This window comes from Artemia franciscana, chromosome 11, assembly GCF_032884065.1.
Source record: "Artemia franciscana chromosome 11, ASM3288406v1, whole genome shotgun sequence".
Classification (NCBI taxonomy): Eukaryota; Metazoa; Arthropoda; class Branchiopoda; order Anostraca; family Artemiidae; genus Artemia; species Artemia franciscana.
Window position 1 is genome coordinate 7,027,673 of NC_088873.1, and position 27,690 is coordinate 7,055,362.

Sequence of the window (27,690 nt, forward strand, 5' to 3'; positions counted from 1 at the left end):
GAAAAGCAAATGAAATGAAATATAAGGAGTAAATAAAAATAAGAACAGTAAATAAAATAGGAGTAAATAAAAAGAAAAGAAAAATAAACAAGAAGAGAACTACAGAAGGACAACGGTAATATTCTTACTCACCAAAAACACGAAGCAAAAGAGAAAAAAATAAGTTAACTCGTAATAGGAAACATAGGCTATCTTAATTGACCTAATTCACAGTTTAACCTACTATAACTCGTGACACTCATACTTTAAAGACATATAATGCAAAGTAACTAGAACTTGGCCTAATACAATTCAAAAAAAAGTATGTTATTTCGTCAAACGGTTTACAAAAATTAATCTAAATCGATAGCTGATCCTCCTTTTCACAAATTTCAAAAACACCATACTGCTTAGAAATATAACCATTTCTAGTCCAAATGGGAAACTGAAGTGAATATTTACAAAATCGAAAAGACAGAACAAATTTAATTGCGTTCAGCTGCTGAGAAAAACCACCAAATCGGTGTAAGGAAACATATATGGGGCACTAAGAATAAATTATAAAGCCTAGCCAAGGTTCTTTTATCAAATGGCAGACCATTACACTTTACTTTGGTCTAATCTCCTTGGTTGCGTAAAAAACAATAAGTAAAATTATAAAAAATGTTTAAGTAAGCTCATCGCCAGTTTTTTGCGGCTATCAGTACAATATTATCATCCTTGCAGGTAGAGGAATAAAAGTTGCAGTGATCACTAACAAAAAAGCATAATTTAATATCATGCATAGGATTTTCCAAAACTTTTTGCCATTCACTTTTATGATTTCAATGGAGAACTGAAAAATTCTTCACGGGGTTTCGATGCTTGATGAATATCAATATTACTAATTATTAATTTGATAAACTTTATAACTGTAATAGCAGTAGGGACATAATAAAAGGGGCTCAAAATGGACTTTTTGGCATGTTATGTCTCTGAAATTGCAATTCAAATGTCCACTTCAGGTCCAAATGCATTTTTCAGATCTTCCATTTTGTAAAGTCGAGAAAAAAAATTCTGCAAATTGACTCGAACCTTGATAGCAGTGGTATATTTTTATATACCGTAACAAACAAGGTATGTTCCACCATATGATTTTTCATATGGCCTTACAATCAATTATTGGCCTTACAATCAAATGCATATGGTTCATCCCTAGGTATATACATTATACCATTCCTCTAAGGAAGAAGGAAATTCTTTCATTATTATAGTGGTATTATTCCTTCTCATGGGAAAATATCTCCTCCCCCACCCTCTTTAGGACTAGACTTGTATGAACCGATTGCTTAAATCTAGACTTTTGCTGTTAACAGCGCTACCAGAATTACATCAATACAGGCGAAAAATTCAGTGTGGAAAATACTATTTCAAATGTGAAACTGAAGGCTGAATATTGTATTGTAAGTTAAAATGACAAAAAAAACCTGTGGAATGAAATTTTGGTTTATTTCTACGGTTGGTACAGTTTTTTTTTTTTTTTTTTTTTTTTTTTTTTTTTTTTTTTTTTTTTTTTTTTTTTTTTTTTTTTTTTTTTTTTTTTACAGATCTACTGATTTTCTTTTCTGTCAAGCCAATGGTATAATTTCGAGTCAACCGCCTCAGCACTTGAGATTTTAGAGCATCTGATGTTTTTTTTTTTTTTTTATATATACTTCTTCTATTGGATGTTATATGTTTTTATGTATAACCAGTATGTATATTACTATTTCAAATGTGAAACTGAAGGCTGAATATTGTATTGTAAGTTAAGATGACGAAAAACCTGTAGAATGAAATTTTGGTTTATTTCTACGGTTGGTACAGTTTTTTTTTTTTTTTTTTTTTTTTTTTTTTTTTTTTTTTTTTTTTTCTGATTTTCTTTTCAGTCAAGCCAATGGTATAGTTTCGAGTCAACCGCCTCAGCTCTTGAGATTTTAGAGCATCTGATGTTTTTTTTTTCTTTTATACGTCTTCTATTGGATGTTATATGTTTTTATGTATAACCAGTATGTATATTAATGGAAGCTACAGTAATGACAGTAGCCAAGTATGGTTCTAAAACGTGGGCGCTTTAAAAGACGGAGGAGTATTCGCTGGATGTTCTTCAGATGAATTGTCTTTAGATAGTTTCGGGTACCAGTTTGACTGACTGCATATTAAACAAAAAGATGGACAAAATAGGGTTCGGCCCCCAATTTCTAGAGCTATAATGAGAAAAAGGATAAGATGGCTAGCACATATTTCGTGGATAAATGATGACAGATTGCTAAATTTTGTACTTGTCGGCCAACCATCTAGGATCAAACGAAAAGTAAAACGTCCCCCATTAGGGGGAGAAGATCTGTTAAGGAAGGATATAAAGGAAACTGGAATTCATTTGGAGGGAGAAAAGGGTGAAGCTTCGAATATGTTTCGGCGGAAGAGGAGCGTGTGCCGATGTGTTGGCCTCAGGTGGCCTTGCGCCGCAGTGAGGTATTAGGAGTAATAGCAGTAGTTATATATTTTCTTGAATATAAACGACAAAAATTATATACAAACATAAGCTTTTTTAACATTGAAAATTACAACGAAGCATATTAAGAAGAACTAAGGAAAAGGTTCTAATACTAGTTAGATTCACGGAAGAGAATCATACCGTAGTTATTTTGTTTGTGTAATCAGCCAGGCGTCTTCAGTGCAAATAAAAGAGAAAACCGTACATAATTCACTTTAAAAAGAAACATTTGGGCTGATCAATTCTGCGTCGTATATCTTATTTTTTATAATTCTAGAGAATTTTCGGGAACCCTGCCGCTGTTGACCTGCTCCGGGGCTCTGAATCTAGTGACTTTCAAGAATACATCCTTTCAATCGTATTCAATATGTTTTTAGCTTTTTGTGACTCTGTAGTATGATTTTCTGGAGAATGTGAACACAACTTCTGTTTCAGTATATGGCATATTTTGTCAATACAAAACCTTTTTGAGTTTTCAATACAAAACCCTAGAGCTCTTGAACAAGATCTACGACATGAATTAGCAACACTTTGAACAACTTCACTAAATAATACTAAAATATACTTGACTAAAGAAAAGTCAAGAAATAAAGAAATAGAAAGGTTTATGAAGAAATAATTCTTGTGATACATAATACTTACTAATTGCAAAAGGCACCATCCATGACTTTTATGTCGTGTGTCGCTACAAGCGGATATAGCTTTTGTTGGAACATTGGTATGAACCTACGATAATCGTAGCTTGATCACTTTTGACGATTCGTGGCGACACCAAAGAGTATAGGAAACTTGTGTGAGTAGAAATGCTGCTAATATGTAGATTCTTCGTTTGAAGATTCTTTCTTCTCAGTCAATTCTGCGTTGTATATCTTATTTTTTATAATTCTAGGGAATTTTTGGAAAAGCTGCCGATAGTCACCCTGCCGCTGTTGACCTGCTCCGGGGCTCTGAATCTAGTGACTTTCAAGAATACATCCTTTCAATCGCTCTATCATTAAGCCAATATCTTCAGAAGAATCATAGAGCAATGAAGGGGGAGCAGAGTCATGGGGATAATTTGACAAAAGCTGTCTTCACAATATCTAGATCATTGTATCTCTTGATACTTCGGCGCTCTGTGTTTAGCGATCAAGATCTGACACAACGCTTCATTGCAGTCCAAAGTTTGGAAGCTTTTATGCTGTTTATTAAAGAAGATCGTTCAACAAAGTTGTTGGATTTCTTTTTGGCCTTGGGTAAGATTTTTTCTTTATTTTTCATTGAGAAACTGACTTATAACTTCATTTTCAAAACATTTGGTGGTCCCTAAGGTCATTTCTGGTCATTCAAGCTTCTCTCTTCAGGATAAGCGCGGAGGGATTGCCTGCTATCTCCAATCACTTTCCAAATAGAATCTATTCATTGCCTCAGCTCAGTCCAGCATTCTCAGCCAATTTCATTTTTCACGTTTTTTTCTGTAGTCACCCCCTCATATAATGTCTGTGGATTATCGGCAGGGGTTCCGGTTGCAAATTTTTAATTAATTAATTAACTAAGCAATTTTTTCCTCAGCTGCCTAGTCTGGGTTAATACCATTTTACTGAGTATCTGGGCATTTTTGTTGGTAAAACTACCTGAACTTGTGACAAGCCTAGACAGTCAAGACCCAAGATACAAACATAGACAAACAAACTAAATATTGGTCAACCAATATTTCATTCATTTTTGTTAGCCCAACTGTCTTTATTTTTGTTAGCCCAACATGCTCATTACAGCATGGCCCAGTTTTGACTTTAGACGCTTATTTGCTTGTCATTCCACGCAAATTAACGGTCCTGTGTCAATTCTAAATTCTTGGTTCCAATAGTCTAAAATCATAGGTAGGCGTGCCTTGTTTACCTCTCATTCCAGGCAAACTAATGGTCCTATATCAATTTTAAAGTCTTGGTCAACCTGCATGAGACTCTAGGCAGGCGTGACTTGGTAAAAGATAACAAACCGTTTATTGACTATAAGTTTTATGACTATCTTAGCTCTATGACTATCTACCTTAGTTCTACTGCCCTAGGAATGACGCATAGAGGGATACGAAATTTTTCGAGGGGGGGGGGTCACCTCTTACGCAAGAAATACCAGGGAAACATGGGAAAATTAAACATTTTGCGGGGAAAATTAAAATTTTGCGAAGTTTGGGGGGGGGGAATCCCTCCCTTGCGTTCGTGCATGTGGTCTGGTCATCATTATTTGCCAGGGTTCTGTATAAACTTGTGGAAACCACAAATAAAAAGTACATGTTTTTGGGTTTTTACTTCATGCAGACCTATTTACTAAAATAAAACTTAAATCATTTATTGTAGCAAAGTGACCAGTTTACTTTATTTAGTTTATTTATACGGGTCCATAACAAAAATTCTAAAGCTTGAGTGCTGCTTGTGTATTTGTATATCTGAATTTGTATTCGACTCCTGAACAATCCGAGTGGTTAGTCCCTTGGTCTAATTTATGCATTCTCACGCGCTTCGATTACAGCTGCATCTGGTCTTTTGAGAGGAACTTTTGACTTCAGAACACAAATATGTAAAGTATTTCAAGGGACTGCAGCCAGCAAGTATATGCTATATAAATAAGCTTTTGATTGTTGAATAGAATATTTTTGCTCTATTTTTTGATACCCCACAACAACAGTGTCAAGTATAGCAATCTAGAAGGCAAACCTGAAACAGGTTTTATAATTATTTGGGAATTATAAAAAAATAATTGTCGGCTTTAAGATTTGATAGATCAAAATAATCATTAGATGTTTTTGTATCTGTTAAAATACAAACCGCCGAAATCGCTAATTCAGGAACGTTACGCAAACTCCAGATGTTTAACATGGGAGGTATAGGAAGATTCCTTGAGAGCCCGTCCTGCCTTTAAAAATATCTTGAAGACGACCGCTATATATGTGACCGAAATATCAAGAAATGTGTGCTGTTTTACTTTCAACTAAAAGAATTTGTCCCTACTTAACTGTTATTTCTACTGTCAATGTTTTGTTTTATTTCTTTAACTGGTAAATTAAAGGTTGATTTTTTAAATTTAATGTTTAATTTGATTAAATTTTTCATTCTAAGCAAAAAGTCTTTATATTACGAGTAAAAAGAACAGAAAATACACAATATCAAAAGGCTTGTACAGCTTCAGCCAAATGGAGGCTAAAAACCTTGAAATTTGAGCATATACAGCAGCAACGAAACAGCTACCAGGTGAAATAGAGTTTCCGCGCAAGACAAAATAGGATATTCTGCGCAGGGAATTTCCACGCACGTGAAGCGGATAAAACATAAGCGAAGGGAATAATTCAAAACGGATATTAGTAGCATTAGAATAGCAAGCAAGGTAACAAGCATGTTGACCATGAACATTGTCACAAACACAACCACTTTCTGTGTTAAATCAAAAACATTGATAAAAGTCTATGTAGCCTATTAAAATAATCTATTTTATAAATAGCCTATGTAAACTGGGTTGTCTTTCCAGTAAACCAAATGACAGATTAGTGTTGAAGACAAGGGGTTTTCTTTCATAAGTGAAAGAATCCTTTCTCATTTATGGGAGCTACTAAGAACTATTTATATATTAAAAAAATTCAATCGAGTCTTGTCTAGATTGAGAGTTATTTACGTAAGCAACTTCTTTTTAACATATCCTTATTATAACTTCAATAAACTTCAATAAAACTTCATAACCTAATAAACTTCAGTTTGTGTGATTTCACTAAGGATCATTATTGAAATTTTATATATAATCGCGCTATTGGATTATTTTTTATTTTTTGGTTCCATTGTCTTAAGAAAAATTCACTGTTGTTTTTACTTGTTGTCCTTACCTAGAATCGTGCAACTAATCTTCAAACTCCAGAACACTGTTAAAGTTGCTTGCTCCAGACTGAATGGACTGAGCGTCTTTCAGTCGCTACTTACTGAGACCGCCCCTACTTATACAATCCAAGCCATTCAGCTACAATCTTATCTTTCAGTTCGTTTATTTACGCCCTGTATCTGGAACATTAGTTACATTCACAAACAGCTTGTAATTGATTTTTTAAAAGAAAAACTAAGAAAACCAAGCGGGTTTTTCACCAAGGGTAAAGGGTCAATTTGGTAAAAGGACTCTTGGTCGGCTAGTTAACATAATTGTAATACCTTAAGCATTCTATCTACTTTTTAAACGAAATTCTTTTCTTAGAATTTCACATTTTTGTATAGACCTGACCCTCAACCCCCTTTTCTGTGAGGGTTAGGTTTTTCACCTGAATATGGCTATTTTCAAACACATGCAGTTTTGATATAATAAATTTTAATTGAATTCCAAATAATTTATTATTATTTAGTTCAGCCAAATAATTTATTTTCTTTCTCTTTGTGCATGTCTACTATTTCTTTCTTCTGTCCATTTTTTTATTTTTCTAGTTTCTTTTTACTTTTTCTTTTACATTTTTACCTTTTTTTTTGTAGAAGGAGCAGAAGAGGTGGAAGACGATATAGAAATGAATGAACAAATTCACTGCACCATCCAACGTCTTCAAAAATTTGCTGAAAGGTTAGCAATGTCTGATGAAGATGGCAAAGGAATTCTTATTAAAGTTTTAATCGCTTTGGCTAACCTCCTTTATATAATGCACGACTTTTTACCACCCAACTCTAAAGAGGTGAAAGAGGTAAGTGTTAGTTTTTCTTATGTTGCTTTTTCTCTAAATCCCTATCCTCTTAAATCTTACCCCCCCCCTTTTTTTGTTGGCTTTACACTGCATTACACTGAAGTGACTTTAAGATTCGGCTGTATTCAGGTAAGCTTTTAATATTTAGATACGCAGTCTGTTGTTCCGTGCCTTTCTATAATAGAAGAATAGAAATCTAGACAGACGAGAAATTCTTACGGGATACAATGGAAACGGTTATTTACTCAGGGTGGAGGTTTGAAGTTTTCACCACCACCACCCCCCCGCCGCTCTATTACTGGCATACACAGGCCTGATTACTATAGATGCCAGTATACTTCTCCAGGGGGAGGGGGCGAGACTACAAGGAAGTGTTGTTTTTGGCTGTTTAATGGTTGAAAATAAGCTCTTAGATAACTCCTCATTACTCGGATCTAAACTCATGGCGAAACCGAAGGAGGGTAGAGTTAAACTAGCAATTGAATATTTCAAACGTATATTTAGTTTTAGTCATGAGTGGTGGCTACGAAACAAAAATTAAGTCAAAATAAATTGAATATGCTATAGTTCACGCGCCATTGGACAAAAAGTGCTTATTTTCAGATTATCACGACACAATCTTTATATCCAAATTAAACCCTCCGCTGAGTATGAACCTTTAATCCTGACGTTCAACCCTTTTAATTCTTGCAAAATTTAACCTGACGAATGGTGGGAGAATACGTTAAAACAAAAGTATTTTATATGTAAGTAGAGACCAGCCGTCAAGATTATTAGAATATGATCCTTCCGTTTCGAAAAAAAAGACACAAGAATGAAAAACTGCAAATGTGTGTTTTAATTTATACTTTAATCGTCCTTTTTTTTATTATAAGCGTTTTAAATGAAAGACACATTTTTATCGTGCTGTTCTTACGCTGGGGAGGCCTTTGCGCAGTTGCAGGCTCCCTCTCCATGTAATTTTTCACAACTTTTAGTAGCTTAAAATTTGCTTGAATTTATTCCTTACCCCCTCCAAAAAAATGAAGATCTTTATTATTCCTCTTATCTATTCCTGTAGTTCATATACTATTTCCCTGTTGTTTTAGCACTTTCAGGTTACACCCCCTCTCAAACTTACAGACTCTTAGGACACCCCCCTCCCAAAAAAAAAGAAACAAGCGAAACAAATCCTTACTCTAAGCTTGTAACTTTGCTGTCTTACCTTGAAGTGGTCGTATATATCGCTGTAAGCTGTTCAAATATTTTTGGGGCTGGAAGCAATGGAATATTTTCAGAAAATTTCTAAAAAAAAAACCAGTTTCATGTCTTAAAACGTTTTTTGCCTAAATTTCTTAGATACTGTAGAGACAGGGGTCATTTGAAGATTTGTCTGTTTCCCAAGGGGAGAGGGCACCTCTGTTCCTTTGCTTAGGATACGGCTTATTTTGTATCCAGCAACTTTGAAATGCTTTCAAACCTAGGCAAACGATTGTTCTTCTGAACCCCGTTAAAGGGCCTATTGACTTTCTGTGCCGCCACCTTCCAGAATGCTGCTGAAGTTATATGATACTATGGATTGTTTTGGAGACCCGAATGACTGGCCGTATCTCAGACAGTAAGCTGTACGAAAAATATGGTTCAATCCTGCTTTCTTGGGTTACAATGAAAAAAAGTTACAATGCAGGGCACTTTTTTGAGCAACAGCTTGTTTCATTAGCCGACCCTCAATATGGTGAGCTTGAACACAGCCCATAAACTTTTACGCTAAAGCTTTCAATTGTTTTAAAAAGTAGAATTGTGGCAAAGAGTCAAACTTTAGCATAAAGAGCGAGGGATTGCGGAGGGGACAACCCATTTCATATACGGAGTAATTTCTGTTCGTTTTAAGTTTTAATGTCGCTGCTTACTTTCAGTTAAAAAAACTAGTTTTTTTATTTAATTTCTGAACGTTTTTGAGTTAATGCATGTTTGATTTTGGCTCTCCACAGATAAATTATTAAAATGAAATTTGTATATTAATTCTTTTTTGGCTAAATGGCTTTCTCTTAGTTTTGATCAGACGATTTTGAGAAATAAGGGGTGGGTAAGGAGGCCTAGTTGCCCTCCAGTTTTTCGGTTACTTAAAAAGGCAACTAGAACTTTTAATTTTTAACGAACGTTTTTATTATTAAAAAATATACGTAACTTGGGAATTAACTTACGTAACAAACTTTTATATTCTTATATTTTTATTATGTATACGAGGGGGTTTGTACCCTCGTTAATACCTCGCTCTTTACACTAAATCGTAAGTTTTGTCCCAATTCTTTAAGAATGACCCCTGAATCAGAAAGGCCGTAGAATAAATAATTGAAATTACTAAAAATACTTTAGCATAAAGAGCGAGGTATTTATCTCCTCCTAAATACCTCAATCTTTATGCTAAAGCATTTTTAGAACCCCTCATATGCGTAATAATCTCTGGTCGTTCTAAGTTTCAATGCTACTCCTTACTTTCAGTTGAAAAAACGTTTTCATGTTTATTTTTTCATTGTTTTTTTTTTATAGTAATGCTAGAAAATCCTGCGCCCTTTTCATTGAATTTTTCTTCCCCCATGACATATTCCTCCAAGGAAAGATCCTCCCACGTAGCCCCCTCCCGTCAACCCCACCCCCAAACGAAAAAAATACTTCTGAAAACGTCTGTACACTTTCCAATAACCATTACTGTATGTAAACACTGGTTAAAGTTTGTAACTTGCAGCCCCTCCCCCAGGGATTGTTGGGGAGCAAGTCATTCCCAAAGACATAGTTACTATGGCTTTCGACTATGCAGAACAAAATGGCTATCTCAAAATATTGATCCATTGACTTTGGAAAAAAAATTAGCGTGGGAGGGGGCCTAGGTGCCCTCCAATTTTTTTGGTCACTTAAAAAGGGCACTAGAACTTTTCATTTCCGTTAGAATGAGCCCTCTTGTGACATTCTAGGACCACTTGGTCGATACGATGACCCCTGGGAAAAAAAAAAAAAAACAAATAAACGCGCACCCGTGATTTGTCTTCTGGCAAAAAATACGAAATTCCACATTTTTGTAGATAGGAGCTTGAAATTTTTGCTATAGGGTTCTCTGATACGCCGAATGCGATGATGTGATTTTCGTTAAGATACCGTGACTTTTAGGGGGTGTTTCGGCCTATTTCCCAAAATAAGGCGAATTTTCTCAGGCTCGTAACTTTTGATGACAAAAACTAATGATGAAACCTGTATATTTTGATGATATTTATATATTATATATGATATTATATTATGATATTATATATTTAGAATCAGCATGAAAATCCGATTCTTTTGATGTATCTTTTAGCATCAAATTTCCGTTTTTTAGAGTTTCTTTTACTATTGAGCCGGGTCGCTACTTACTACAGTTCGTTACCACGAACTGTTTGATAAATAACCTGTATCGTGGATGTCTTTTTGTCTGCGCATTGTTTCGAATACCCTACTGACTGACTGTGTCTTAAACAGTAAGCTATACGAAAAATGTGGTTCAATCCCGCTTTCTAGGGCAATAAAGAGTGAAAAATTGAGATGGTTACGGGACGTTCTGCGGATAAGGGATGATGGATTGCCAAAAATTGTCCTTGTTGGCCAACTGTCTAAGACTAAGCGAAAAGCAGGTTGTTCCTGATTGAGTTGGGAGGATGTCGTAAGGAAATATTTAGGGGAAATGTAAACTTCTTGGGAGGGTGTAAAGAGGGAGGGTTTGAATAGATTGGGATGGAGGAGGAGAGTGTGTAGCTGTGTTACTTCTATTGGCTTGGTGCTGCAGTGAGTTATTAGCAGTAGTAATAGTAGTACTATGTCTATATTTCTTATAATGTTTAGTTGTATTATTCGATGTTACTTGGCTCTTTCAGGGCCAAAATTCCGCACAAAATTGCCCCCCGAAATGGCGGGAAGTGGCATGATGCTATACCATAATCGTCTTAGGTACTTAGAAAGGAAAGTAGATGTAAAAATATCCGTTTGAACTAGCTCCACCTCAGCTTGCTACGATCATCGACTCGCTACAATCTCCTTTAGGTGAAAAAGAAGCAGAAAAAATAACTCGAGCTTTACATTATAGCGAAAAAACTGGATTTTTATTTAGTGTTAACATTTATTGAACCGTGACGGACGGATTATTTAAAATACTGAACCTCTGGGCTAATGAATGTAGAGGGTAATTTTATGGTATTCCAATACTTTTTGTTAAGGGTGTTTTGAGTGGGCTTACAATAGGATTCAGGCCGCTCATTACTACTTGTACAAAGGGATAGTTGTGTTTTGCTTATTGGGAGTAATTTTGCACTATTAGAGAAATGTACAAACATAAGTCAGTACAGTGTTGTCGTATCAAAATACGAAAATCTTTTTAAAATACCAACCACAGTGCAAATAAAACCTTTTTTTGACGGGATAAGCATAAACTTGCATAGTCATATATATTTAAAAAATCAGAAAAAATCGTGAATTTAATTTTTAAGGAAGAAGATCTCCATATGCTGTTGTGTCGTTTTTGGCAGTAACAGACGCTAAATTAAATAAGAAAGAAACTTGGAGGAATATGGGCTTAATAACAACCTAAATAACATACTGTTGATTTTCGAAATTTTGCTGTGGTTAGTTGGTTAGGCTGAATGAAGTGCATTGAATTTTAGTATTCAGTAACGAAGAATTTAACTGGGGATATGTTGAATTGAACTGGGGACATGTTGAATTGAACTGGGGACATGAAGAATTTAACTGGGGACATAAAGAAGTTAACTGGGGACATGTTGGCTTTTAACTGGGGACGTGAAGAATTTAACTGGGGACATGAAGAATTTAACTGAGGATATATTGAATATAAATGGGGACATGTTGAATTAAACTGGGGACATGAAGAATTTAACTGGGGACATGTTGAGTATTCCAGGTGTTATATTTAAACATAAAAAAATCGTCATAGGTTTGCTTTCACTCTAGCCAGGGCTTTTTTAGTCATGCAGAAAGAGTAGTGTTTTCGTCCTTCTTGTTCCTGGTTAGCCATCTTTTTATCAGGGAAGAAGAAGATAATTTTAACTTTGGTCAGCCAGTGGTTCTGGGAAAATTCAGAACACTTTGTTACATTGTTGCTTATCAAGTTCAGCATCACCTCAGTCTGTGCTAGCGAATAATCTCTCAAGATCAAGTTTATTTTCTATGTTTTATTCGAGAAACCAATGAATTGCATTATCTACAATCAATTTAGAAAATAAATAAAACCAATATTTGATGTTTTTTGACTAGTTTAATCGCCCAAATACTTTCTGGTTCTGGTTCACCAGCATCAATTTTGCCCCTGATAAGTATTTTTGCTTGAACTGGGCGCTGTTCCTACATAACATCTAGTCAGCGTGGGGGGGGGGCTAGAACACATTATATTAAATACCTAACCTAACCCAATTAAAATACCATTTCAATGCATTAAATATTTAATAGAAAATATACGTACAACATAGATTTCAATTGTGCCTAAACTAATATGAAAACTAACTGAAAACTATGAACTAACTGAAAACTGGCCGTATATTTCTCGTAGGTTTCTAGTCGTAAGTTTCTCAAACAGAGAAATCCAAACTGAATACGCCATAATTTGAATTTTAAATTTCCCTACCCTATCTTACAAAGAAAAGTGTCTGCTTATCTGCACTGAAATTGTTTAAATTAATTATTTACTAATTATTTTTCAAATTAATTAGCCAAAAATTGACTGAAAACTATAAACTAACTAAAAACTGGCCGTTTATTTCTCCTAAAATTCTACTTTGAAAACCGCCCTTTTGAACACCATGAGCTTCTAACTTCTAACAATAATCTTTGTTTAAGATATATGAATGGTACGAGAAGCTCTGCAAGGACTGGGAAGTCACTGATGGAACAGCTGTTAAATGTGTCCTTCATGGTTTGATACGGTCTCAGCTGCGTTCACAAGCCCATGTTGTAGTTCTATTGACCTTGAATAAGCAGCTGCATGCCTTCTTCGGTGACACAACTGAAGAGGAATCTGTCACAAGCACGGGAATCTGGGGTGTTATTAAAGAAGGAGCTCCGAACGTGGTACTTTGCACTTCTGTAGAAGAAATCGAATTTATTCTGGAAAATGTTAATTTTGCGATTGGTCTCCTTTCTACTGCCCAGGATGGTATGTTGTTTTCATTTTTCTAAACTTCGCTTGGAAGGGTTTAACTTTTATCGAAATGAATTGATATTTAAAAACTGAAACTTTCCTGTCAAACGATATTGTAATCTAAAGATGCAATGCATCTCTGAAAAATATAAGATTTCATAGTTTGTAGAAAGGGAATTGAAACGCCCGCTCTAGCGGTCTCAAACCTCTGATGTTGTAAATTTTATCAAGACTCTGTCTTTTTTAGGGGGAGGATCAATGGAAACCGAAGAGGTTTTTTCAGCCATCGAAAAAAGCAGCTTCTAGTGCTGTCTAACTTTCATTTTTTAAAGTTTTGGTTCCACGAACGACTCTAAACTTTTGTTTTTTCTTGAATAAGAATGTTTTGCTTTTGTTTTCTCAATAACCTTCAGATTTTGTCTCCTTGATGTTAAATATTCAATGGGTATTTAAATATTCAGTAATTGCATTAAATGAATATCGCTTAGCGAATATTCTGAGGGTTATATTTCATGGACGCGGGTTCGAATCCCAGTGTACCCAATTGTTCAGTTTGGGACGGGGGTTAGTGGCGTGACTCTGTAAGCTTAGCCAGAGTCGACCCAGCTCTAAATGGGTACTTAGAGAAATCCTAGGAAAGTAAACAGGAAGGGTGTGCGAAAGCACAGGATGGTTGGCCCCCAACCCCCCATTGCTCTTCCTTGCTGAAGGGCCAAGAAACGGATATCACCACCGCCGGTAGGGACTGTAAAGTCTAATGCCTTATCCTTTACCTTTTTTTTATATTTCTTCAGGTTTTTGCTTCCTTTTTTTATCGTTTTTTTTTTTTTCGTTTTCGTACTCAATTGTTCATCGACAAATCATCCTTTCTTTAAAGACGCGTAATATTTATAACGTAATATATAGTATATATATGGAATATATATATATATAATATATAGTAATATAGTATATATAATATATTAATATATAATATATATATATATATATATATATATATATATATATATATATATATATATATATATATATATATATATAATATAGTACATAATATATAGAAATATAGTAGCTTAGATATAAAAAACTTCAGTTATTCATCTAACTAGTTTCTGTTTTTTCACTTATTTATCCGCTAGCCTGCTTTCTGCATTTTGAAAATATGAAACGAATATTCACATGGAACTCGAAGGTGGTTGAAAATGCAGGCATTTTTCAATTTTCATCCAGAATTCCCTTTTTTGGAATTTAGCTGTTCTTATAAATAAATTATTATTATTATTATTATCATTATTCAGTGAAAATACCCAAAAAGGCATTTTTCAATGAAAATGCCTACCTAAAAATGTATATTTAAAAATATAGAACGGATTAAAAAAAATATAGGGGGCACATGTCCCTCCCTTATTCGCAATTGACACCACTGTAAAGCACTGCTTTTGTAATATATTACCAAATCGCTGTTTTTCAAAAACAAAAGGCACTGGAACTAGTGCAAGTGTAATGTAGGTGGTAAGGCTGACTGGGAGGAGTCCCTTGGTCCGTTCCTGCGATTATTTTCTGATTTACTCGCGTAACCGTGTGTCTCATGGTTTTCAAACTTTTTGGACAATAGACCTCTTGTTTTTTCATTTGTCCCACAGGCCGAAAATCACTTTAGGTATGTTGTGGGGAAAATATCACATTATTTAGTTTATCAGGCATTTGAACTTTACCATTTGTTTTTTTGGGCTACTCGAGAGTTCCCTTTTAATCAATCCAAGGGGTCTCAGTGCCCCAAATACTTTTTTATCCTGGGGTATTAATCATTTGTTTTAGAGAGTCCTCGCAAAATTACAGCTTTAGTACCTCAGTAGAAAATTCAGTTTGGATGACTTGGGTATTAAATTTTGGAGCACGTTGTAATTAATACTATGGGCTATTTTTAAAAAGGAAGTGAGTTAAAATGTCTCTGGTTTCAGGTAGATGCTTCTATCGGAGGTGGTAATTTTTCCTTCAAATTTTAGCACCACCCCCCTCCTAGATTCTAAAAGCACCTTTTTTGGTATTTCCATTGGAAAAATTGAAAGAAAAACGATAAATTCACCCCGCCTTAAGTTTCCTCACTACATTTTCGTGAATTGACGCTCTTATGGCGGGTTTGTCATCATAAATTTTTCTTTTGATGATAGTCTGTTTGTTTTATATTATAATTTTTGTCAAACCCTATACGAAGGATGAAGGGGGAGCGGGAAATTTCGATAATACAGTCAAGAATTTTGTGAAAATTGTTAGAAACCTGGAAACTATGTAAAATTTCAAGGGAACTATCTCCTACGGATTTAAAGTAAGATAGTACGTAACGCCTCGGCCCAAACTATTCTTTTTCTTTTTTGTTAAGAAACAAATATACAATTGGGCAAAGGCATAATAGTGTTATGTTATTGATAACTTGATTTATATTATTTGTGTTATATGTTTCATTGATTCTTTTCATTTGGTAAAATTTTATTTCCTCCTAATTTCTGGTGTAATTAATGTTAATCAAATCATTAATCATCAAGATCCTCAAATTTATTCAAGCATATATATATATATATATATATATATATATATATATATATATATATATATATATATATATATATATATATTACTGTGAATGTCCGAAATCTGGTTAATATCGACATTTACCGATGAATATCCGAAAATTCTTTTTCTCTGTTAAGATTCAATTAGCTTTGTGAATCAGCACAGCTTTTTCAGTCTTAAGTAAGCTATGATGGTAAACGTTGAGTTAGGTTAGGTCATGTTAGTTTAGGTTAGATTAGGTTAAATTTGGTTATATGTATCAGAAATAGATAACTTCGAAGACCACACTGCCTTTCCATGACGAAAGTAAAACAGTTCAAAATAGGGATGAAACCTTTTTATTGACAGTGAATAGATATAAAATTATTTAACTGGATATTTCGAACACATATACAGTGTTCATCATCAGCAGTAAAACTAACAACAATAATTCTCTTTTAATTCTCTAACAACAATAATAAGTCTCTTTTAACAACAATAATTCCTCCTCAATGAATTATGGAGAACAAATTCTAAAAATGCGGTCTGTTAAGGATATTTTTGTTCAAAGATAATTTAAGGAATTATTGTTGTTAAAAGAGACTTTAATAAGTAACCATTATCCGGGTTGGTTAATTGACCAGACTTTTTCAAAAAGAAGGAAAAAATTTCTAAAATTTTCTGACGATATTCTGAAAACAATAGAAAAGAAAGATATTTTTTGTTCTCTACCATATGTTCCAGGTCTGAGTGGAAAACTTAAAAGAATTTTACAAAATAATGGCTTAAAGGTAGCTTTAAGAGGTAGTAATACTTTGGCTAGTTTTTTAAATTCTGGAAAGGATCGGACTTCCGTAGAGCAACAAAGTGGGGTTTACAAAATCCCATGTACTTGTGGAAGCTCTTATGTGGGACGTACTAACCAGAATTTAAAAACGAGATTGCTACAATATCATAATTCTATTTCATCGTCTTTAAAGCAAAATACGAAACCTGAAGATTTCACGTCGGCCCTTTCGGAACATATCTTTAATTTTCCAAATCATTTTATTTTGTTTGAAAATGTTTCTTTGATTTCTAGGGACCAAGGTTTAAAGCAAATTTTCAGGGAAACAATAGAAATTAAAAAAAAAAATATTCAAGAATAATTCCATAAACAGAGATACAGGTGAATTTGGATTGAACTCAATTTATGATAATTTACTGAGGTCAAATAAAGTAAATATCACCTCACCTAAGAGCTATGACCTCTGTCCACGTAATATGTCAGATAATTCTAATGAACCGGAACCGAAAAGGTCAAAGAGATTTGCCTCCGCTGTTGCATTGAAAAAAATAAGAGCAATAAACTATATGTAATTAGTTTATTAGGTATATATATTGTTTATTTTTCTTCATGTCTTTTAGTTTTACTGCTGATGATGAACACTGTACATGTGTTCGAAATATCCAGTTAAATAATTTTATATCTATTCACTGTCAATAAAAAGGTTTCATCCCTATTTGGAACTGTTTTACTTTTGTATCAGAAATGGCTTAAAAGTCTAAACTAATCTAATCTGTCATTATCAAACTTGAATGACAGAATAAATGGGTTAAACCAAGAAATGGCTTATATATATATATATATATATCCATATATATATATATATATATATATATATATATATATATATATATATATATATATATATATATATATATATATATATACATTTATACATATACACATATATATACATTTATACATATACACATATATATACATTTATACATATACACATATATGCATATACACACATATTTATATGTATAATATATATATGTATATATATATATGTAGAGAGAGAGAGAGAGAAAGAGAAGGATTGGACATATATGTACATATATTTTGTTCTCCTCCGGGAGGACTAATACTACAAAAGGAACAATACAGGCTCTTGCACAAAGATTACACTCGAAATTCTGAGGCATTCAACTTTTATTGAATTATGTCACTTTATAATTGTAAAGTTTCTTTTTAATGGAGTTTAGAAAAAATTGCCAAACTTATAAGAGAGACATAAGCCACATTTCCATTTGTGCTTATCTAAAAATCAATTTCTAACCATCATGACTTTGGACCGATCAGGGCTACTTATGAAATAAAAATCCAATTATTATTGGTAGAAAATATTTAGTTCTAGACATCAATGTCTACCTAAGTATACTTGGGAACTGGACTTTAATAAATCAAACAGTTCATGGTAACGAACTGTAAGTAAGAAACGACTCGGGCCGATCGAAACCGAAACTATATAAAAAGGAATTTTGGTAGCGATTGAGACATCAGTTACAAAAGAAAATTGCTGATTCCAAATGAATTCATCAAATTCGATATTACCCATCTAAAGCTACGAACCGGAAAAAAATTTCCTTATTTTCGAAAAAGGGAGAAACATCCCTTAAAAGTCAAGCAAAGATCACGAAAATCACACCGTTAGATTCACCATGTCGGAGAACCCCGCTGGCTGTACAGGTTTCAAGCTTCTATGCGCAAAAATGTGGAATTTTGTTTTTTTTAGCAGGAAGATGAGGGATGCATGTTTATTTGTTTATTTTTTATCGAACGGTAATCTAAAAAGATGGGGAGAGGGCTCATTTGAGCGGAAATTAAAGATTTTGACGCTCTTTAAGCGAACAAAAAGATTGTGCAACTGGAAAGTGGCGTTTTCATCTGTTATTGTTTGTAATGAGCTAAATCAGAACCCACCCTAACAACATCAAACAAATAACTATTTACTTTAAGATTTAGTTTATCATTGATTCTTGAATTTATTTATAAGAATAGAATGAAGTTGCTTTTTTATATTTGGGAGAGATTTGCTGTAATCAATATATGGTAGATAAAGATGCCAAGAACCCGCGTTCGAAAAATATGGCGAGAAGCGCCGTCTCTCAGTGGTTAATTTAAGGTGTTGCATTTTCCATTTATGACGGGTTTCATAAGCATGGTCACGTTGCTTAGGGAACTGTTCAGAGGTCACTGTGACCAAGTCTATAAGCAAATAATGGACATAAAAAGAAAGTTTCATAGCCAAGGAAATCTGTATATATCTTTCACGCCTCTTTCTATGTTCTTTCCCAAACATACTAATTGCTACTATTTTATATTTCATTTCGAGCAACAAAAGGGGTTTCAAAGTGCATGGTGACTTATTTCTAAATATAATAATGCCCAGAAAGCCAGCCTATAAGATAGCGGGCCCAATGAATATGACTTCATATTTTGGAAAGCTGTGTATAATTCTTGCCTCGGGTCAAAAAGGTGAGTCATTAGAGGGGCTAGCCGGCTATCTATGAGGGAAAATTTGTCGTGTTTTGTGAGAACTAAACTTACACTCACTTTTGAAGTCTCTCCTTGGAAACAGGATTCCGTATCAGACTCCTTCTTAATTTTCTAGAATCATATTATCAGTTGTAAAATTCATAGAATCATGTACTTTTTAGTAAATATTGTAAAGCCATATTGACAGGCACGTATATAGGGATTTTGTCAATTTCACTGCAAGTTCGATTGATTTGATGATAGGTGTCTATATATTGGAATATATGTGGATGTCAAGGAGAACTGGGGCGAAGATATTTACCTAAAAATGGGATTGGCTCCGGAAGATTTGAAATGGGTAATGTATGTAAGGGGGAATTTTATGCCTCTTGGAGAACGTTGGAAATATTTAGGGAGAAATAGACTGAGGGATGGTCCTTACGGTTGCCCTATGTGTGGAGAGATGGATGAGTCTTTGCATCATTTTTAGGGGACTATAGGGAGTTGAGGGAGTTCCGTTTGGAAATATTTGGTAGGGAGGTCGGGAGGAGAGATTTGATTTTGTAAATTTTGAGAAGTAAGTGTTACTTAAATATAAATAATATTGGAAAGTTCGTTTGGGTAGGTATGAGGTATCGCGATGATTTTCTTAAATAATTAGTTTTAGTGTCTTTTTAGTCTATGTTTTGTTGCTGTATTTTTTCGCTTGTTTTGTGTATGCCACCATGGCCCAATTGGGCTTTCGTGTCAATAAATCTATCTATTTATGTATCTATAGTAGTAAACAAAATGTTTTAAATGCTTCTGTTAAATCATATGTTTACGTATTTATAATCTTTAGTCACAAGACTTTAATTTTCTTTTAGATTATGCTGAGTCCATTGATAAGGGAATTTGTGCACGACTCTTTTTCTGTCAATCTGTCCTCCAAGAGCTGGTACAATCTAAGATCCCTAAAGGACCTCCCACGGATGCTGTGATTAGAGGACTCAAAAAATTTTTCATTTCTATGACGTCCTACGCCAAACGACATAAGGTATTTTCCTAAAAGAATGGGAAATTTTTTATGCCTTTGGGTGGCCAGGTCTGTCAGGTCCAATCTGTGATGCCAGGACATAGCACGCGGCAGATCATTGCACATAAGTAGGGCATCATCTACACTCTTCATTCCACGCATATTCTTTCGGTCAAATAATCCTTTCGCATTAAGCTAAAACATCGCATTTTTGTTTGTTTCATCCAACAGATAATACTTTGATTCTAAGATGAAGAAGTTGAAAATTTTAAAGTGAAAATTGTCATTATTTTAGGGATACACTATTGGATAGGGTAGGAAGGGAGCTTTCACCTCCTAAAGGATAGGAGTTACTTTACCCCTCCCTCCTCTTTAAAAGATCAAACATGTAAAAAAAAAAGTGCGCAATCTTGTATTTGAAAAAAAAGGTATGAACCGGCAAACCTCTTTTTTGTCCTCATCCTTTTTTAAAGCCTTTTTAGAATCACAGACTCAAACATTTGGACAATAGTTTCGCCTAAAGAAGCAACCAAGAGTAGATGCTAGTCATAAGATATATAAATTAAAAGTTAAAATTCAATTAATTTTATAAAATAAATAAATAATTAAAGTAATAATAGTAAGTAGTAAATAATAAGTAATAATAAGTAAGTAATAAAAGTATTAAAACTAAAATTAAAATAATAATAATAAGTAGTAAATAATAAGTAATAATAAGTAAATAATAAAAGTAGTAATAATTAAAGTAACAGTAAGTTAAAAGTTATTGTGGGTCAGTGACAGGAATAGGTCTAGTTTCATCTCCGGCTGCCTGACTCGTAGAACAATTCATGCAGGTTTATTTATAATGTAAATGAAACCAGAATATATAAATAATATATAATAAGTCAAAATATTTAATAAATTTAAATATTTAATAAAGTACGCAGCTGGTTTATTTATGAGTAACTACCACCATTACAATCGTTGTTTCGCCAAAGATTGCATCTATATCACCAAATAGGTGGCTGGAGTAGGCTATCCAATTTGTTTATTCATTGAAATAAAAAGTTTAATAAGTTTGTATATGTCTTGCTTTGCACAGAGGTGAACACACTCGATTCAACTGTACAAGGCCTATGGCCAAGCCATTCGATTAATACAATATGTATTACTTCATTCCTTAATTAAATAACCAAAGTTAATACTCCATATAAATTACTCAACTTCTAATGGAAATCCTGTTTCCCCTTTATCAAATGCAAGGCCAATATCCAAATTGAACTCTCTTCAGTATGTTTTAAACTTAGCTACTTCACTTGCAAACTAAGGACGAGCCAGTCATGTCTGGAGCCATTCGTTGCGTCATTTGTTTTGAAGTAGGATATATAATAATATTTGACGGAATAATAAATTCATAAATAAAAAGAAACCAATTTAGTTTTCTTAAAACTTGCACATTAACATTTCTGGCCATAAAATCGATCGATCATAAAATCGATCTAAATAAAGTCCCAACTTAAAGGAAGAATTCGTATTTTTCCTAGGAGGGTTTTGTGGAACCTGTGTCAACGTCGTGACATCGAGAAGAGGCTCACATTGTCTGCGGTTAGAAGACAAACGACAATGAGAATACATATATAGTAGCCTATCACGTAGCCGTGTCGGGGCCCGGTGGCCAAGCCGCCTTGGCCCGGCACTATATATATATATATATATATATATATATATATATATATATATATATATATATATATATATATATATATGTATGTGTGTGTGTGTCTGTGTGTGTGTCCCCTCCCCATCTCTATCCCCTCTCTCTCTCTAAATATATCTCTGTCTTTCTCTCACACTCTCTTTCTCTATCTCTTTTTCTATCCCTTGTCCCACTTTAGTTAAATAGTAATGCCTTTTCCATTTTAGGGAGGAATTTCTGACAAATTAGAAAGACTGGTAAAAGCGGTTGGGCAGAAATTAGCTCCCGCCATCTATGAATTGCACATTTACCTTGACGAGAGGGACAAGGTGACATCAGCCAAACGAAAGACTGCTTCTGAATCCCTGGCTCAAAAGGGAAGAATGATGCGAGACGTACGAACCATGTCTGATTTGTCTGCATCTATGGAAGAAGCTTTCAAAGAGATTTTCAAACTAGGGAAAAGATTCAAGGTAGGCTTAAACACAACTACCATAAGATGACCAGTGCCACTGAAAGTGTGCCATTAGCTAGCATAGATACAAAATGTGAATGTGCTTAATTTTAGTTGATCAAAATTGTCAGTTTTATCGAACTAATTATTTTTTTTATCCATACAGAAATTTTCTCAAAAAAGCTAGCTTCATCTGTTTTTAAACTATTCTTATCCGTTTCTTGAAGGTTTTGATTGTCTCTTCTTTTCTTTGCTATTTATATCTATGCGGAAAACTCTGATTTGGCTGAGAGGTTTGGCGAAGTTTTAACGTTAGCGCAAAAAAAAATTTAAAGAAGCCAAATTTTTCCGAGCGGAAATATAGAATACGCCTTTTAGCCTTTTTTCTAAAATATATTTAATTCAATATGTAAATATTTCTGAAATTTGAATTTTTCTGAAAATTTGCAAACTAACATTTTTGGGTATAAAAAGCCGATCTAGATAGGTCGTGACTTTTAGAAAATAAATTTCCCTCTCCCAGCCTCCTTAATATATTTTTCATCCTCCTCTAACTTGTAAAATTCCTTGACGTTTATTTTAAGCAGCCTAGAATAAGAACAAAATTTTCCAACAACTGCTCTTGCCAGGAATGCCGATATAAAAGAAAGAACCGATCCTTCGAATTTGAAAGTAATTCCCCTTTGTTCCTTTGATATAAAATACCCCCCTCCTGTTTTATTTAATTCAAAAATTAATTTAACTATGAAAAAACTGATTGAATATCAGGATAACTGTCCAATAATGATTCAACCAGAAATTTCTATCAAAGGTAAGAATAAATATATACGTCTCCACAATTTTCTTCTTTTTCGCCTCTTTTATGCCTCTGTTCGTGCTTATATATTCAGATATAGGCCCTTTTATTCAGTTTATGCATAAAAAAAATTGCCCTCTGACGAATTTGACTTCCAACACATCAGTTGTTTTAAAAGTGAGCTAGCTGGTTTAAAAGTTTTAAAAAAGTGACTTGTTTTAAAAGTGACTTTTTTCTATTTTCCTCGTTCGGAAATCTTCAATTTGTATGGGCAGTATTTCTATCGTCCTTTTTTGACTTTTTGATAAGCAGTTTTTAAAATTTAACTTTTAAATCCAGTATATAGAAAAAGCAAACTTTGACTGCTCTTATTTTTAGTTCTTCTTATCCACATCTACTATTACTAACGACTCACTGCAGGACCAAGCCGCGTGAGGCCAATGGAGCCGCGCATGCTCCTCTATCTAAACCAAATTCAATGCTTCCTTTTTGACACCCTCGCAAGAAGTCTCAATCTCCTTTAAGTCTTTTCTTACAGCCTCTTCCCACCATTTTTAGGGAAGACCTGCTTTTTGATTGGCCCCAGATGGCCGGTAATAAAAACGGATAGATGGCGTAATAATCTGCTATCCTTCATCCGCAGAACGTGTCCTTGCCATCAACCTTTCTCTCATTATGGCCACAGAAAGCTGGATTGAACGACATATTTTTGTGTGGCTTTCTGTTTCAAATACGGTCAGTTACATGGGCGCCCAGAAAAATCTGTTTATAATTCCTCTGGAAAACATGAACCAATTCCTATTCTGTAATTCGAAACCCCCTTTTCGCTTTTCAGTTCGTAAATTTGCTGAAACTACAGCGCTAGTTTCAACTTCTGCAATTAACATCGACTGAGGTTCAACTTTAGAGGTCTGGAGGTACAAAATTGGCGCGTTAAGATGGACTGGTTCAGCGTTTGATTCATAGTTTCTGTCTGGAACGCGGCCTCTAACTGAGTTGATAGATGTTTCCAGTTTGTGGGGCAAAATGGGGGGTTCGAATTCAGAATAAAACCGCTTGCATCATTATTGGGATATGGGTTTATCTCACTTGAATGTTCCGGATAAAATAATATAAATAACAATATAAATAATAATAATATAAATAATAATATGATATAAATAATAAATAATAATAATAGGCTTCCTTGCACGGGTCAAAAACGGGATGCTTCTCTCGTGTCTTTTGGATTATTTTTATGGTGCAAAAAGGCTTTACAGTTCGCAAATTAGATGGACTACAGTGCCCAACTTCTGCAGATAACATTGACGCGTTAAGGTAGAAAAGCTTGATAATTGAATCTTAACTTCTGCCTGGAACGTGACCTCGTGACCTGGAATAGTTGTCCTAGTGGTTAAAGCAAAGAGGAGTCAGAATTCGCAACAAAAACGCTTGCACTGCTTTCGTGGTTGCAGCGGTAGCTGTAATCTATTTGAGGATGAACCACGGCCCATGGTACCCAAAGATTAAAAATGTGTTTAAAAAGCTGGTAAGTGAGAACAGATTTGTATTTGTAGCTGTTTCAGGAATGGTAAATATTATCTCAATTAGTCTTAGTAGGAAAGTGTGATTTTGAAAACAAATTTATGGGAATTTCGAAAAACAGGCTGAAATCCATAAAATGGGTAACTAAATCCTAGCCATTTTGTGATCAATAAGATTTTGCAAAAAAATAGAAGATTCTGCTTGATTTCAGAAGATTTTCAAATTTCAAGCCTTTTTGAATTCTTCTAGTTCCGTTGGCTGGTGTCTGTCTTGCTAGTATATTTTAACTCCTATAAGCGTTTTCGGGCAAGTATCTATGCTGCCACTACTGACAGCTCACTGCTACATTAAGCCACCTCAGACCAACATAGCTACGCAAGCTCTTCTTTTATCTCAGTCTATACAAAATCTTCCTCTTTACCCCCCCCTCCTCCCCAAGAAGTTTCATTTTCCCTTAAATGTTTCCGAGCTCTTCCTATCCGATTTGGGGACGACCTGCTTTTTGTTTGACCCTAGATGGTTGGCCACAATAAAAATTACAGAAAGTCTGGTTAGAAATTGGGACTTTTAATCTTATTTTAGTGAAGCTTACTGGGAAAAAAAACATTTGAGGACACCGAAATGGCTTCTGCACAAATATCCTTTCAAGAAAAACATTGGGATGAAGAATGTTCCGGCCACAATTTTAGTGGCTCTACATTAGTAAAGACATGACTTCCCTTATATTTTTCGACCTTATATGCTGCTGATGGCTCCACAGCTGTTAAGAGTGCTGCTGATGGCTCCACAGCTGTTAAGAGTGCTACTGCTGGCTCTTCAGTTGTTACAAAATTAACTTGGAGTGGGATAGACCGTTACCCCTTAAAGCTGAGACTGCTTAATTTTATTTTTTGAGACGTGTGTTGTCATCTCACCTTTCTGACCCCAGGCATGGCCTTACCCATTTCCTGTAAGGAATATATCATCTTCTGGGCAGCTCGTTTTTTTTTCTGTTGCGTCATTGTCTTTTTTGGATTCTCGTTCTTTCTTGAATTTTCTCTCTTTTTTTCCGAGAAAAATCATTCACCAAAAATGAACGTGGTGAAGTAATTCACTGTCGACCAATAAGCTATTTCTAAATTAGCTCGCAATTATTACTGCTCAAGAGCTTTCCTCTAAGGTGGAATTATAATTAAAATGAAATTATCAGGCTAAGTATTGGAACTTTGTATTTGGTCACTGAACAATCTTAGAAATCATACGTGACATATTGCACATGATAGTCTAGATGTTAACTTGGGGCTGTGGTTTCTAAAATAACACTAAATGCAGCCCCAGAAGAATGTCTGCGAACTGGACTTATTTAAAATAGGCAACACTCTATAAGCTGGATACACCTGTAGAATCTATGGACTAAGGCAAGAATTTCTATAGAAAACCCATAATAATAACCTTCATTCTACTGAAAAAGAGTGACTTATGTAAACTATGTAGATGTTGCTATAAATACTGCAAATACCTGCTTTATCTACCTCTATCGTATTGAAACCAGAGAATAATCCAAAAATACAAAGCTCCCGATATAACTGCAAAACTACAGTTGCTTCATGGTATGTTATCGGCACAAGCATATCAACGGCTTACCCCATATCACGGGCATCCGTTTGTTCTGTTGATTTTGTTGTACTTATTGTGTTCTACCTTTGTTCTCATACGTTTGTTCTGTTGATGTTGTTATACTTGTGTGTTATTTTCTTTTCCGATGTTTATTTTGTTTTCTCTCGTTTTACTCCACTATCCTCACATTGTTTTGTGCAGAGGGTTACAAATAAATTATTATTATTGTATTTGAAATTTTATTTTTCAATAATTTTTTTTATTTTAAATTTTATATTTTAAAATTTCCATAGAAAATCTGTCGAATAATCGAGCCCTTTTTAATGGCTTTCAAAAAATAGAGCAGAAGAAACTTGTGGAACGATCCATGCAATAGCTATTATAACAATAGCAAAGATTATCTTAATTTCTATTCTATTAAGATTAAATCAAGCTATCTAAGTAGTTCATTCATGGTAAAGCTTTATGACGATATTAGAAAGCCATCAAAGATTACCAGACGGTGGCAGGTATGTAGCTCACCTTGCTTTTTTTCTTCTGTACATAACAGATTTACTTACTTACTTAGCATACTTAGATCTTCCCATGCCGTTTGGCGCATAAGGTGATACTGGTTCCTCTCCACGATGACCTCTTGAGGGCTACGGACTAAAGATCTTCAATTGACGACTTGAACAGTACAGCACCTTTCTCCAAACATTGCCATAATGTAGCTAATTGTTGTCCATGCCTTCTGATACAGGAAGGGATCCAGCGCCACACATCACAAGGGAGGTGACACTTGTCCATGCGCACATATGACAATGGTATCATCATCGAATACTTGCAGTTTTATCGTTCACGTGCGGCTGTTTTGTTTTTTCACGGTTATAAGCGTTTGTGATCTTATCAGTCCAACGGATACCAAGGATGCATTTGAGACAATTATTCTCAAGCCCCTGGGTTTTTTTTTTCGTGCTACTTAGTTAGTGCCTAAGATTCACATCCGTATATTTACGTATTGTATTACTGAAGAGTCCGATCTATATTCAAGCATGACTAATGTATTGGTCACTGGAGATCCTAATCAACAATTTAGTTTTGATTGAAAATTTACGTCAAGCATTTTTTTTTTTTTTTGCCTTTTCACTCACTTCTTTATCTAAATCAAACTGTGCTTTTCTTCTGGAAACCATGGCCATCACTGAAGGATCCGATATAAAAACCATGAATATAACTAGAAAAAACTGTGAATGGACCAATTCGTCATTCTTAGTGGCTTTCTGAATGGTAGAAACACACTCACGGTTTTAATATGGGTTGTATAGTCTATGTTCACGGTTTTGTTGCAATTTACTAAATTAAATCACAGAAGAAGTCACGATGGCCACGGAGCTATGGCAGGAGACTGCTTCAATGAATAAAGCATGATTGAAATAGTATGAGGGGATATCTAACTTAA

The 27,690-nt window shown here is 34.4% G+C and overlaps 1 protein-coding gene across 1 annotated transcript in view; it reads left to right on the forward strand.

The window, feature by feature from the left end:
• Positions 1–27,690, forward strand: part of LOC136032741 (uncharacterized) — a gene marked incomplete in the record, with an annotated part of 107,569 nt that overhangs the window by 74,805 nt on the left and 5,074 nt on the right. Inside the window, 5 exon segments of the mRNA XM_065713076.1 lie at positions 3,384–3,729; positions 6,973–7,175; positions 13,029–13,344; positions 20,053–20,222; positions 22,107–22,352. Coding sequence (XP_065569148.1) covers positions 3,384–3,729; positions 6,973–7,175; positions 13,029–13,344; positions 20,053–20,222; positions 22,107–22,352 — 1,281 coding nt within the window.